This window comes from Dreissena polymorpha, chromosome 8 (assembly GCF_020536995.1).
Source record: "Dreissena polymorpha isolate Duluth1 chromosome 8, UMN_Dpol_1.0, whole genome shotgun sequence".
Taxonomy (NCBI): domain Eukaryota; kingdom Metazoa; phylum Mollusca; class Bivalvia; order Myida; family Dreissenidae; genus Dreissena; species Dreissena polymorpha.
This window is the reverse complement of record NC_068362.1, coordinates 35,334,593-35,347,247: the sequence shown is the minus strand read 5'-3', so window position 1 is coordinate 35,347,247 and position 12,655 is coordinate 35,334,593. Positions and strand designations below refer to the sequence as shown.

Below are 12,655 nucleotides of genomic sequence, written 5' to 3'. Positions count from 1 at the left end.
CATTAAACAACTCTGCTAATAAACAATAACTACTGGGGGAGTTGATGGAAAGTTTATGTCCAATGCTTTATGAAAATAACCCGCAATTCAAATATAAAAACTTATTAACAAACATGTTATAAAATCTGAAAAGTTCCATTTATTGAAATTGTTTGACTTATAATAATCCGTAAGCTAATTGATGTGTGTACATGCGCATGATTATTAGTACACGTAGAAATACATCAATCCCGCAGCCTATTGTGAACGATTGTCTTAAAATCCACGGGCTCTGAGTCGATTAGAACGTACACAACGATTTTGACACATAATAAAACATTAAATATTAACTATTCACTGCAGCACATGTACATAAATGATTTTTTTTATTATACCTACAATTGTTTTTAAGTTTTGAACGTTTGTGCAATTTATTATCCAATTAACTTAACACTAAACTTTATAATGGTATTGTTAAGTGCGGTTTTTAAATGTAACGTTAATGCGAACAAGATGAAAAATACGAGTACAATTTAAATGTATTACAAAACTTCTTTTTCTTCATATTTAACTTGCCGAAAGGTGTTTTAAAAACAATAACTGCTTGGAAAGTTAATGACACATTTCAATGATGTCTGTACAAAATTGAACCACAATTCTAGAAAAAAAGAATATTAACATATAGAGAACAAAATGAATTCCTTTTTTATTGAAATCATTGGGCTTATTATCATTCGTTTGCCTATTGATGCGTATACAGGCGCATGTTTAATAACACACTTATTAGTACAACATTCCCGCTGGCTATTTTTAGAATGTAAAACACGAGTTTTACAAATTGATATAATAAATCAGTATATCAATCGATTTGCTGATGTCATTCCGCTTTATATTTACAAATACAGACAATGCGCATTTTATAACGTTTACTTCTGGGATTGTTCTTTAGGTCACCCCTCATAGAAACCAAGGACTGATTCTAATCCTATGATGTGGACTCGAGAGCGTTAAAGTTAGCCTTAGGCTTTCGATGCAATCAAGCTAAAATAAATATGTTTAAACTAAAACAAGAACTGTGTACTGCTGACATGTAGTGATTTGATTGTGCAAAGAACGTTATGATCAACTTGAACCCTCAATCCCCCTCCATGCGGAAGAAGTAATTGAAAAACAAGTAAACGGAGACAACATTATTACACAATATAAGGCATAATGCAAGATACATAATGATGTGGACGGTTTAGAAATATTATCACAATTCAATTTAAAAAGCCCAATATAAATACTTATAAACATCAAACAGGGCTCTCATGGTTATATAACCAAATACATCAGCCTTGTGTGTGGTCAATAATGCATATAAATATTAATAAACTGTTTAACTATCACTGCAAACCACATACTGAAATGTCTCTTCTGATTATATTTACCAATAAGTTGAAATTTTGAAAGTTTACACTATTATCCAATAATAAATAGTTTTTTTAGTTCTGGCTATAATTACATGATTTCAACATAATTATCTTGACGAATACTACGAACACTTTTCTCACCATTACAACAGTGTATTAATATTTCTTAAATTCTGAAATTTTTTAATTGAAGCTGAAAATTGAGGAGAACATTTGGGAGGTCTAAAAATAGCGCATCAGAAACCATGCAACAAAACTCTAGTTTTTCCATATAAAATGCTTGTTTCACGCTGGATAACATATTGCCCAACGTTTATGAAGAGCGTGACACTTATTTCATATCAAACGAACCACCTTCGAAGAGTTGAACGTCAGTTGCAAGTTGCGACTCCAAAGCATGGTTGCAACGCAAAATTCGTTTGGCCCCTGTTCAACATAAACGTTAATTGTCAGTCATTTGTAAGGTTTGTTTAAAAACAAATAAACATTTACATGTACAAAAACGCAATCTCGCTTAATGTTGTTTCACTTTAGATATAACAAAGGTATTCACGACATAGTCAAACACGATTGCTTCTAGTAAACATATTGTACAGTATTTTAAAGATGGAACGTGTATTTATACACAAACAGCTCACAAAGCATTGGTCATAATGTTTCTTACTGTTTCGTAAAGCAAGGTATGAACACGAGATAGTTAACGTTTATTTTGCAAAAACGAGCAAAGCAATGTCTAAAACTGTTTGTACGCTTAAAGTTTGAAACAAACCAGCTTTGATTGCGTTCCCCGATCGGCTGCGTCTTGTGTCTGGACTCATGGCTTTCTTGGCCTCGTGTGTCCGGAAGTCCTCGTCAAGCTGTCTAGCGGAATGCAGACCTCCAAGTATGTGAGGCATAGACTCCCGGATAGTGGCGGCACTGTGGGGCCGGCTGGTAGTTTTGAAGCACAAAATACACACTTGTGAACGTTGTGTATGAATTGCTTTATGTGCATACCTGTGATATATATTTGTGGTTACCAAGCTTATTGATATTAGTTGTGCATTGTATATTAAACACGAGCATGCAAAAAAAAACAACAACAGACAACTACTAAGAAGGCTCAATATGTATACTACAACAAATGAGCTGCCTGTATAGCTTTCGTACAAACAAAGTATGTCTCATAAAGTAAATTAAATAAACGAACCTTGGCCTATTGTGAAAGGCATGCGTTGTGTGTCCTGTTGCCAGTATCTCGTACATCTTGGCTGCGAACCTGTCGGTGTCCGCAATGTTGCAATCGTTGTCTGCTCTGATCGCCATCCAGTCCAATAATTTGCGTCGTAACTCCTCAGCCACCTCCGCCTTCACATGGGCGGGACACGACTTGGTTTGAGTCTCAAAGAGTAATATCTGGGTCTCAAGGATACTCCTGATCTAAATATTGAATACACGGGTAATTGTACCACGAATTTAGAGTATCATTCCTTTCTAATATTGTGCAAATTAGAGATATTGATCAACTTTGTTTTAAATAAAACAAATTATATACACCAAACGGGTTTAATTCGTGTTTAATTCTTGTGTACTATTGTTCTCACCTCATGCATTGCATCATCCCCCCACCACCCCACACACAGAACCTTTGCTTGTATTTGTCTCACTATTATAATGAACAGTATAATAATTGATACATTCCATATTTAATCAAAGTCAAACTCACATCTTCGTCCGACTTGCCACGTTGATCAGGGATATAGAGGAATGATTTTTCAAGAGTCTTGTGTGGCGATTCTCGTGTTTCAAACTGTTCCAGTATAGCCATAGCATTTGAAAACACACCGAACAGCATCTGCTTGCTGGCTGTTGTTAAGTTGGAAACATAGGTCATCATGTTTTATTTAGAGACAGGAATTAGTTTTTTAACACTATTATATTTGTTAAAAAAGGCTTGAATGATTAGTATGAAACACATATTATGTACTACTACAACTACTACTACTACTACTACTACTACTACTACTACTACTACTACTACTACTACTACTACTACTACTACTACTACTACTACTACTACTACTACTACTACTACTACTACTACTACTACTACTACTACTACTACTACTACTACTACTACTACTACTACAACACTACTTATATTCTTCTTCTTTTTTTTTCTTCTTCTTATTATTAGAAGCATACTTATATAAAACTTGTCGTTTAATCAATAATTAAATTATTAATTGTCACCAACCTTCCTTTGATCTTCGAATCTGCATCTGCTCTACCAGTTGAACTCGGTCTTCGTAACTGTCGTACGTAGTATATAAATCCCTACTGTAAGATCTACCGTCCCTGTCCTGCTCATAGTCATAAGTTGCTGCAGCATTCAAGGCATATTTTTTAATATATCCATAAATAAGACACTGCTAGAAGTAACGTTACATATAAATTAAGTCAATCATGCTTGGCTTGATATATTTTACAAGCGTTATAGCTTATACAACCGAAATGAAAGTTCAGGTCTTCATATTTTGTCATTAAAACATGTGAAGTTTAAAAAAAAAGTTGTTTTAATGTCATCGACTCTTTGATTTTAATAAGAATAAAAGTAAAACAAATAGCATGCTTATTGGACACAATCATACAAAATTACGATTTATATATTGCTAAAATAAATATGAATTACTTTATTTAAAATACTGATTAATATTAAACAGAACTGTTTCTATTTATTTTGAAATTAAATATTACGTCGTTGCAGTTTGTCTCTGTGTACATATTTCATTGCCTGGCCAAATGCGTCCGTTCTTTCAAGATAAGACCTGGTCCTCTCCAAACCCGGTACGTCTTTGTGCATCAGCGGTAATATAAAATAATAAATGTTAAGCTCTATCGTTGCATAGACCTCGATATACATAAAGAATATCAGGTTTCTGTCGCAGTGTTTTGTAATATATCACGTGAGGCTCAGTATAAAACAACGACGAGGCTTGTCGAGAAGTTTATATATTAATGAAGCTTATTTATTACTCAACGATAGGGACGTTACCTTTCTCATTTTAGTATACCACCATGCTTCCATTCTTATAGATTTACTACAATAAATGCCGGAATGAATATAACAATTTGCGTTCAATTGCCTAATCATGACGCTTTGATTACAAGCGCTTCATATTGGTAATATATGTTTTTTGTGGTATAAAAATCGTACATCTTAATTATAACTTGTCAGTTTTATTGAATCTCATTCACGTTTACCGAAAATAAAGACATCATAGATGATCATGAGTGATATAAAGTACCTTCAAACATGGACTGATATAAACGCCTACATTACTGATATCAAGCCGATATGATTTAAGTGGTATGATCAATTCTTATAACATTAACAAAAACACATCATCACTTCCTAGATTCGGTCAGGCCTTTCTCAAATACATGTGCTCGATAAATCAAGACAGTCTTTGGGGGTGGGAGGTGGGGGGTAAATAACACACAGTGTCCGACCTTATTAGAGATTAAATTATAAACAAAAGTTACGACATTATGTTTGAACGTTTAAAATATAGAAGTGAACAATAAAGCATGTGAAAGATTCCCATGCAATAGAAATAATTATTGAATTCTAGATATCAAAACTGTCGGTGCCTGACATGTCCCTCGACCGTCCTTTAATCTTTTATACCATAGTGTGCATATACATAACGATATCAAAGCTAGTAACATACGTCTCAGTTTGACATTTGACAATAAGCTAACTGTAACCTGTTAATGGTCTGTCCGATCTGCCATATTGTGACGTGGGCCTTGGGGGGAGAGTCCGATGGCTGTCATTGATACCCGAAAGGTCTCTTCTGGTTGACCTTTCGCGCGCAGTTACTGGTCGTTTACTACCGTGCCTTATTAAAAATATAATACGGTTATTGTCATAAGAAATGCATGCTAAAAGCGTGAAACAATTTATTTTAATGTCGCCTAAAAACGATTTAATATCAATGCGCTTGTAATTAAATACGAGTATGTATGAATATAAAATTAAGTGGTAACAATATTGCAATATACATGCATTTTGATATAAGTAAAAATAGACTTAAAAATATACGAAATACATAACTAAATAACTGATTGGTTGGTAAGTTACCTCAAACTGATTCACCGAAACATAAACCGACCGCTACCGGCCGACCGACCGGCCGACCGACCGGCCGACCGACCGGTTGACAGACTGACCGACTACCTGACTGACTGACTGACTGACTGACTGATTGACTGACTGACCGACCGACCGACCGACCGCGACCGACCGCGACCGACCGCGACCGACCAACCGACCAACCGACCGACCGACGACCTGACAGACCGTCTGACTGATCGAGCGACAGACTACCTGACTGTCTGACTACCTGACAGACCGACCGACTAAACGACCGAAAGATCGAACAACCGACAGACTACCTGACTGACGGACTGACCGACTGGATGACTTAATGACTGAATCGCTAACTTACTTACTGACTAACTGAACCACTTACTTAGTCACTCATTCACTCAGTAACACAATCAGTCAATCAATAAAAAATTACATGACACACCATTATTACATAAGAATAATATATAAAACGAAAAGTAAGATAAGACATAAATAAATTAGCGAATTTATTAATGTGTTTCTTACCATGACATGTTGGCTCAACAATCGCCACAGTGTAACGAACGTCTGCCTATAGGACTCACAGGAAGTTAATCGAATAATACATCCGCGTTTATTTTCATGGAATGTCCAAAAGGAAGTACGCACATAAATGATGTCAACCGGATGGTTTACTGCTTTAACGCATTTATTGTTTTACTTGAATTTGTGGAGATACACATTGTTACAGGCTTTAGTTGATATGGCAGGTATACGTTATTGATAAATTGTTATTGTGGATTCATACAAAATAAATCATCATTTTTTTGTAATAATAATTGTAATTGTTATTATTATAATAAGTATTATGATGCCTTTTATTAATATTGGTATTATTATTATTATTGTAATTATCATCATCATCATTATATTCATCATATTCATCATCATATTCATCGTCATATTCATCATCATTATTAGTATAAGTATTATTATTATCATCGTTATAATAATCATGATAATCATCGTTATTATAATAATTATTAAAGGAAACAACAGGCCATTTTCCGAGTGGGTTCAGTTGGAAAACTTCAATTGCCCAGCTGCTAGGTGCCCCTCTAAGTAAGGACACAATAATAATAACACACACTACTACTACTACTGCTACTACTATTACTACTACAACTACTACTACTACTACTACTACTACTACTACTACTACTACTACTACTACTACTACTACTACTACTACTACTACTACTACTACTACTACTACTACTACTACTACTACTACTACTACTACTACTACTACTACTACTACTACTACTACTACTACTACTACGACTACTACTACTACTACTACTACTACTACTACTACTACTACTACTACTACTACTACGACTACTACTACGACTACGACTACTACTACGACTACTACTACGACTACTACTACTACTACGACTACTACTACTACGACTACTACGACTACTACTACTACTACTACTACGACTACTACTACGACTACTACGACTACGACTACTACTACTACTACGACGACTACTACTACTACTACTACTACTACTACTACTACTACGACTACTACTACTACTACTACTACTACTACTACTACGACTACTACTACGACTACTACTACTACTACTACGACTACTACTACTACTACTACTACTACTACTACTACTACTACTACACTACTAATACTACGACTACTACTACTACTACTACTACTACTACTACTACTACTACTACTACTACTACTACTACTACTACTACTACTACTACTACTACTACTAATACTACTACTACTACTACTACTACTACTACTACTACTACTACTACTACTACTACTATCTACTACTACTACTACTACTACTACTACTACTTCTACTACTACTACTACTACTACTACTACTACTACTACTACTACTACTACTACTACTGTTTACTTACTACTGCTATTTTTATTATTATTATATTTTATTACTACTAGAACATTCACATGTAATTAGTTTCATATAATTTCAGAAAGCCATTCACCTGGGTGTGTGCAAGGGATGGAAACTACACCTACATGAATGCACTAGGGGAGAATGAAATGCTCAACAAATGCTCACAACGGCAAGTAAAATATTGTGATGCTAATTTCAAACCCATAAAACATTTAGTTTAAAAGTTTAGGGGGGTATATTGGAGTGAGCTTGTCTGTCGGTCTGTCGGTCGGTCGGTCTGTTGGTCTGTCGGTCGGTCTGTCGGTCCGTATTAAGTGTCCGCTACCTAATTCAAGTTGTTTTCATCCGATCTTCACCAAACTTGGTCAGATGTTGTATCTAGATGATGTCTAGGTCAAGTTTGAATATGGGTCATGCCGGGTCAAAAACTAGGTCACGGGGTCACTTAGTGCGTTTTAAACATTGCGCATGGTGTCCGCTCTCTTATTCAAGTAGTTTTCATACGATCTTCACCACACTTGGTCAGAAGTTGTATCTAGATGATGTGTAGGTCAAGTTCGAACATGGGCCATGCCGGGTCAAAAACTAGGTCACGGGGCCACTTAGTGCGTTTTAAACATTGAGCATGGTATCTGTTTTTTTTTGTGAAGACAACATGCAAAATATTCTGTGCCAATGCGGCATGTGGGGGTATTCGTCACGTCTATGACAAAGCTCTAGTTAAGCGTAGCGGGGTTGTAATCCTTCAATGTTCATTCAAATTAATTAAATTTATCATTACATATTTACAAAACGTGTAAGTTTCATAAGTGTTCACACAGAACAAAAATAAATACTGGACATTGTGCAAGGAGAGATTCAAAACGTTCATCTTGATTCAAAACCCTAATAAACAAACAGAAAGGCGAGCTCTTTATTATTGAATACTATTGGTCAATAAGAAGTAGAAAGTGTATACAACATATCATTCAAGTTTGTTTCATGCTTTATTTTTGTGCTTGCTTCTAATTTGTGTTTAGTGGCTTTTGATGTCCTTGTTTTGCTTATGTAATATGTATTATTTTATTCTGTTTGCCTGTGCTTGCTTCTAGTATGTTCCTAGTTTGTTTCATGCTTAATCTTGTTTCATGCTTTATTTTGTTTTTATTGTTAGAAAGCTGCTGATCAGTTCATTTCGAATCTGATTCGAGGTGATATTCGTTTTTAGCACTTTTTTAATTGTCGCACTTTTGTGTTTCTTTTTGAATTCAGATTCTTATTCACTCGTCTTATTGCAGTTTTTAGTCCTACTAGCAGGTCTAGATCAGCAGCTTTCTACACAGTTTTTAATTGCCTCAAATTTTATTTATGCTTTAATATTGTCAAACTTATTTTAGTGTTGCATTAATTTATTATCTTAATTTATGCTTTCACCCTTAAAAACATGTATTTGATCTTTCTTTTAGCTGTTTTACTCATGTTTTATTGCTTACACTTGTTGTTTAGTCGGTTAAAAAGCTTTGCAGCTTATGTTATTTGTTATATGTCTTGCCGACTCAAAATAAAATTTATTTATATTTATTTATTTATTTATCACGAAAGAAATTCCTTTACGTATCGACTAATATCAACTTAATATTGACCAGTGCCTTGGAACTGTCAATGAACAGCATTAAGACTTTATTTTAAATACAAAACACCAAATATTGTGCTGCTCCTGGCGCGTTAACAAATTATTCCTCATACAAAAGAGCATGAGAATAAGTGGTATATAATACACGCATTTATGTTTCAGGTAACATTATTTCCTGGACCTGGAACTGCGGCGACGAGTTCCACAATGGCGAGTATCTCGCTGCTGACCTGGAGGGCTTTACTTTCGCACTCTCTCAAGCGGTGCAACTCATGGGCAAGATGGGAAGCGCCTGGGTGGCCAACCTGATAACGGAGCTGGGCAAGCAATATGGACATTAGCAGGTGGAGTGTTGCAGGCGTGTTGTTGCTGAATACCACGTTTCATGTAATATATGAAGTCATTTTAGCTATATACAGTTCAATATGTACTTGTTATACACGTCACGATTACATAATTGCTTAAATGAAGTGTAGCATTAATAATCTCGCAAAGAAAATAACTTTTTATGTGTATTATTCATATTAATATTTGCGCAAGTGTGTGCTACTTATAAGTAAATGTTTGATAAATCTTTATTTTTATTACACTGTATATTTCAGTAGCAGTATCCAGAATTATTTGGAACGCATGCCCGTGCGATGGACGTAAAAAGAACAATATATGCATAATGAAAACAAGATATACGTAAATGTGTGTTCGCTATCATTTGTTTTTAATTCTGTTGTATTATATAAGGATTCTTCATGTTATCTTTTAATTATTTTCACTTACTTTTTGTTAACTGTTTAATTCAATTGGACATCGGTTGAATCATCTACAAACAACGTGATTGTTTTCTCATTCAGTTACATACCTACGGTCTTAAAACAAAAAGGTATTTCAAGAATATGCATGATCTAAAGAGAGACAATTTGTTCGAAAACAAGCACTTAATAAGAATGTCGACCTTCAATGCGTGTTTGGAAGACTTGCATATATAGTCTCTTGTAGCTCAAATTGACTGGTTTTGTATCATTTATTATATATTTTTAAACTAAACTATTATTTTATTATGTCTTATTAACTGACACATGTTTTAATCATATAAACAATTTTATGAACCGAAATGAGAATCTGTCTGTCTGTCTGTCTGTCTGTCTGTCTGTCTGTCTGTCTGTCTGTCTGTCTGTCTGTCTGTTTGTCTGTCTGTCTGTCTGTCTGTCTGTCTGTCTGTCTGTCTGTCTGTCTGTCTGTCTGCCTGCCTGCATGCATGTATGTATGTATGTATGTATGTATGTATGTATGTATGTATGTATGTATGTATGTATGTATGTATGTATGTATGTATGTATGTATGTATGTATTGTATGTATGTCTGTATGTATGTATGTATGTATGTATGTATGTATGTATGTATGTATGTATGTATGTATGTATGTATGTATGTATGTATGTATGTATGTATGTATGTATGTATGTATGTATGTATGTATGTATGTATGTATGTATGTATGTATGTATGTATGTATGTATTGTATGTATGTATGTATGTATGTATGTATGTATGTATGTATGTATGTATGTATGTATGTATGTATGTATGTATGTATGTATGTATGTATGTATGTATGTATGTATGTATGTATGTATGTATGTATGTATGTATGTATGTATGTATGTATGTATGTATGTATGTATGTATGTATGTATGCATTTTGACAACAAATGATGCGTTTCTTGTTTATGCACGATCTTTTACGAATACAATATCAGGGTTATCTTTTTGGGAATGTATTTTTGTTCTAGCGTCTTACATGTTCCATATTGATATGTCACATGTTAATATACTTGGTTTGTAGTTTAAATAGGTCATGCTAAATCTTTTCAATTTTTTTTTCATCATAGCACCATTATTCAAGCATATATATATGTTGTATATGTTGATGCAAGTGAAGTTGTGTAAGCTGTTTAAATATTGTTGTATTATCAATTATGTATTTCGAGTACAACTGATATTACCTCGTTCCGTTCGTTTGTTTGTGTATCGTTCATTTATGACAGAGAAATGTACATGAGCGAAATAATGTGAATGATATGTATGGAATGCTGGGTCTTTTGAATTTGCATGTACATATATAAACCCTCTGTAACCAACTGTTTTTACTCAGCGACGAAATATCAATAGAACAAAAAACAAAACAAAAATCAAAGAAAATACCGAAATTTATTGAAATTAATATTTACGCACAATTGTAATAAAGTTTCAGAGTATTTATCAGTTATTATTTCTTTCACATTTCTTATTTATGATTATTCTTGTTGGCAATAAATAAAACACAACTGAAGCCAATTTTTATTTGTCATATTTAAAATAAAATAATTGTATGCGTGTATTACGTGGTCTTATCAAGCGACGTGTGTCTGTGCTTAAAAAATAAGTAAAACTATTAGTGGTTATCTTCCAATTTATATTTGCCTTTATATGTCTGACACATAAAATATGTTTACTCTTAGCATATTCAGTGTTGCTACACTTTAATAATTTTTAAATGTGTTACATCCCTATGTACCCGACTTTTTACATTATAATATATGTATGGTGACCTTTTCTGTCCCATAAAATTAGTTTCTATCAGTACACACTATCTATCATTCGACCATGTAAAGACTTAAACATAATCCGTAAATACTGCACGACTAATATAACATTCTAACATTCTATTTAGATTATTTGACGTAAGTATTTCGACCATGCATTATCGTTTAGAAGCTAATTGAAGCCTGCTTTGTTTGAACCTCCTCATCCTCCCAATAAAATTAAGTTAAAACCCCGCGTATAACTAAACAATTAGAGTAATAAGCCATGGAGGGGCCAAACATGAATTTATGTAACGTTCTCGTTATAATTAATAGTAAAAAAAAAATAACGAGGGAGTGAAGATGAACGTTCATTTACATTCGGCGTGTATTATGAATGCAGGATAATGTATATGAAATGGTTCGTCGGTTGCATTAGTTTGTAATTATATATTTATATTTGTAGTTAAATATCCATTGAAAACATTGTTACCCCATACACTGCGCAATCTCATTATTATATATAATAATAATAGCACACTATATTCATGTTCTTTTCTGCATTTGAAGGGGCGGTCAACCAGATTGTTATATATCACGAAGAAAAGAAAAGTTCTAAAATACCGTGTTTTTTCAAATTATTAGTTTATTTTACTAAAAATATCGCGACTGGTATATTACATTACTTGAAAAATGTTGTTAAGATTTCATATTTTCAGTATATTCGGTAAGACAATTTTACGGAGTATATCTACCATGTAATTTGGAGAGTTCTATTGTTGACGTTATATTCTGTAAAACTACGAGGATTGCTTATATAAAGTATAAAATACAACTCTCATTGTATTAGCATGGATTGCCGAGCGGTCTAAATGGGAGACTTTTTACTTTTTTTACTCCATGACTCCAGGGTTTCAGTGGTTCGAGCCCTGTTGAAGGTTATATTTTTTATTTTATTCTTGATTGTTTATTGGAGATGTTTAGATCCAATGTTTAAATTTATCAATATAAA

The 12,655-nt window shown here is 33.8% G+C and overlaps 2 protein-coding genes across 6 annotated transcripts in view; one reads left to right on the top strand and one right to left on the bottom strand.

Annotated features, from left to right (window-relative positions):
* The window catches only part of LOC127841965 (uncharacterized), a 91,989-nt gene that overhangs the window by 595 nt on the left and 78,739 nt on the right, over window positions 1-12,655 (bottom strand). The window contains exons 1-8 of one of the 3 annotated variants that reach the window (XM_052371169.1): window positions 6,052-6,175; window positions 5,142-5,275; window positions 4,128-4,223; window positions 3,628-3,753; window positions 3,097-3,236; window positions 2,581-2,810; window positions 2,161-2,321; window positions 1-1,817 (exon numbers count right to left, since the gene is read on the bottom strand). The exon at window positions 1-1,817 is cut by the window's left edge and continues 593 nt beyond it. In XM_052371169.1, coding sequence (XP_052227129.1) covers window positions 1,723-1,817; window positions 2,161-2,321; window positions 2,581-2,810; window positions 3,097-3,236; window positions 3,628-3,753; window positions 4,128-4,223; window positions 5,142-5,275; window positions 6,052-6,059 — 990 coding nt within the window. In that variant the 5' untranslated portion in view covers window positions 6,060-6,175 and the 3' untranslated portion in view covers window positions 1-1,722. Of the gene's footprint in view, window positions 1,818-2,160; window positions 2,322-2,580; window positions 2,811-3,096; window positions 3,237-3,627; window positions 3,754-4,127; window positions 4,224-5,141; window positions 5,276-6,051; window positions 6,176-12,655 lie in introns of those variants that run through there. The other 2 variants (XM_052371170.1, XM_052371171.1) reach the window with 2 other exon arrangements.
* Window positions 6,150-12,655, top strand: part of LOC127841969 (uncharacterized) — an 89,295-nt gene continuing 82,789 nt past the window's right edge. For 2 of the 3 annotated variants that reach the window (XM_052371178.1, XM_052371177.1), the window contains exons 1-2: window positions 6,150-6,275; window positions 6,555-6,627. In XM_052371178.1, the coding sequence (XP_052227138.1) occupies window positions 6,179-6,275; window positions 6,555-6,627 (170 nt within the window). In that variant the 5' untranslated portion in view covers window positions 6,150-6,178. The remainder of the gene's footprint in view (window positions 6,276-6,554; window positions 6,628-12,655) is intronic. The other variant, XM_052371180.1, reaches the window with a different exon arrangement.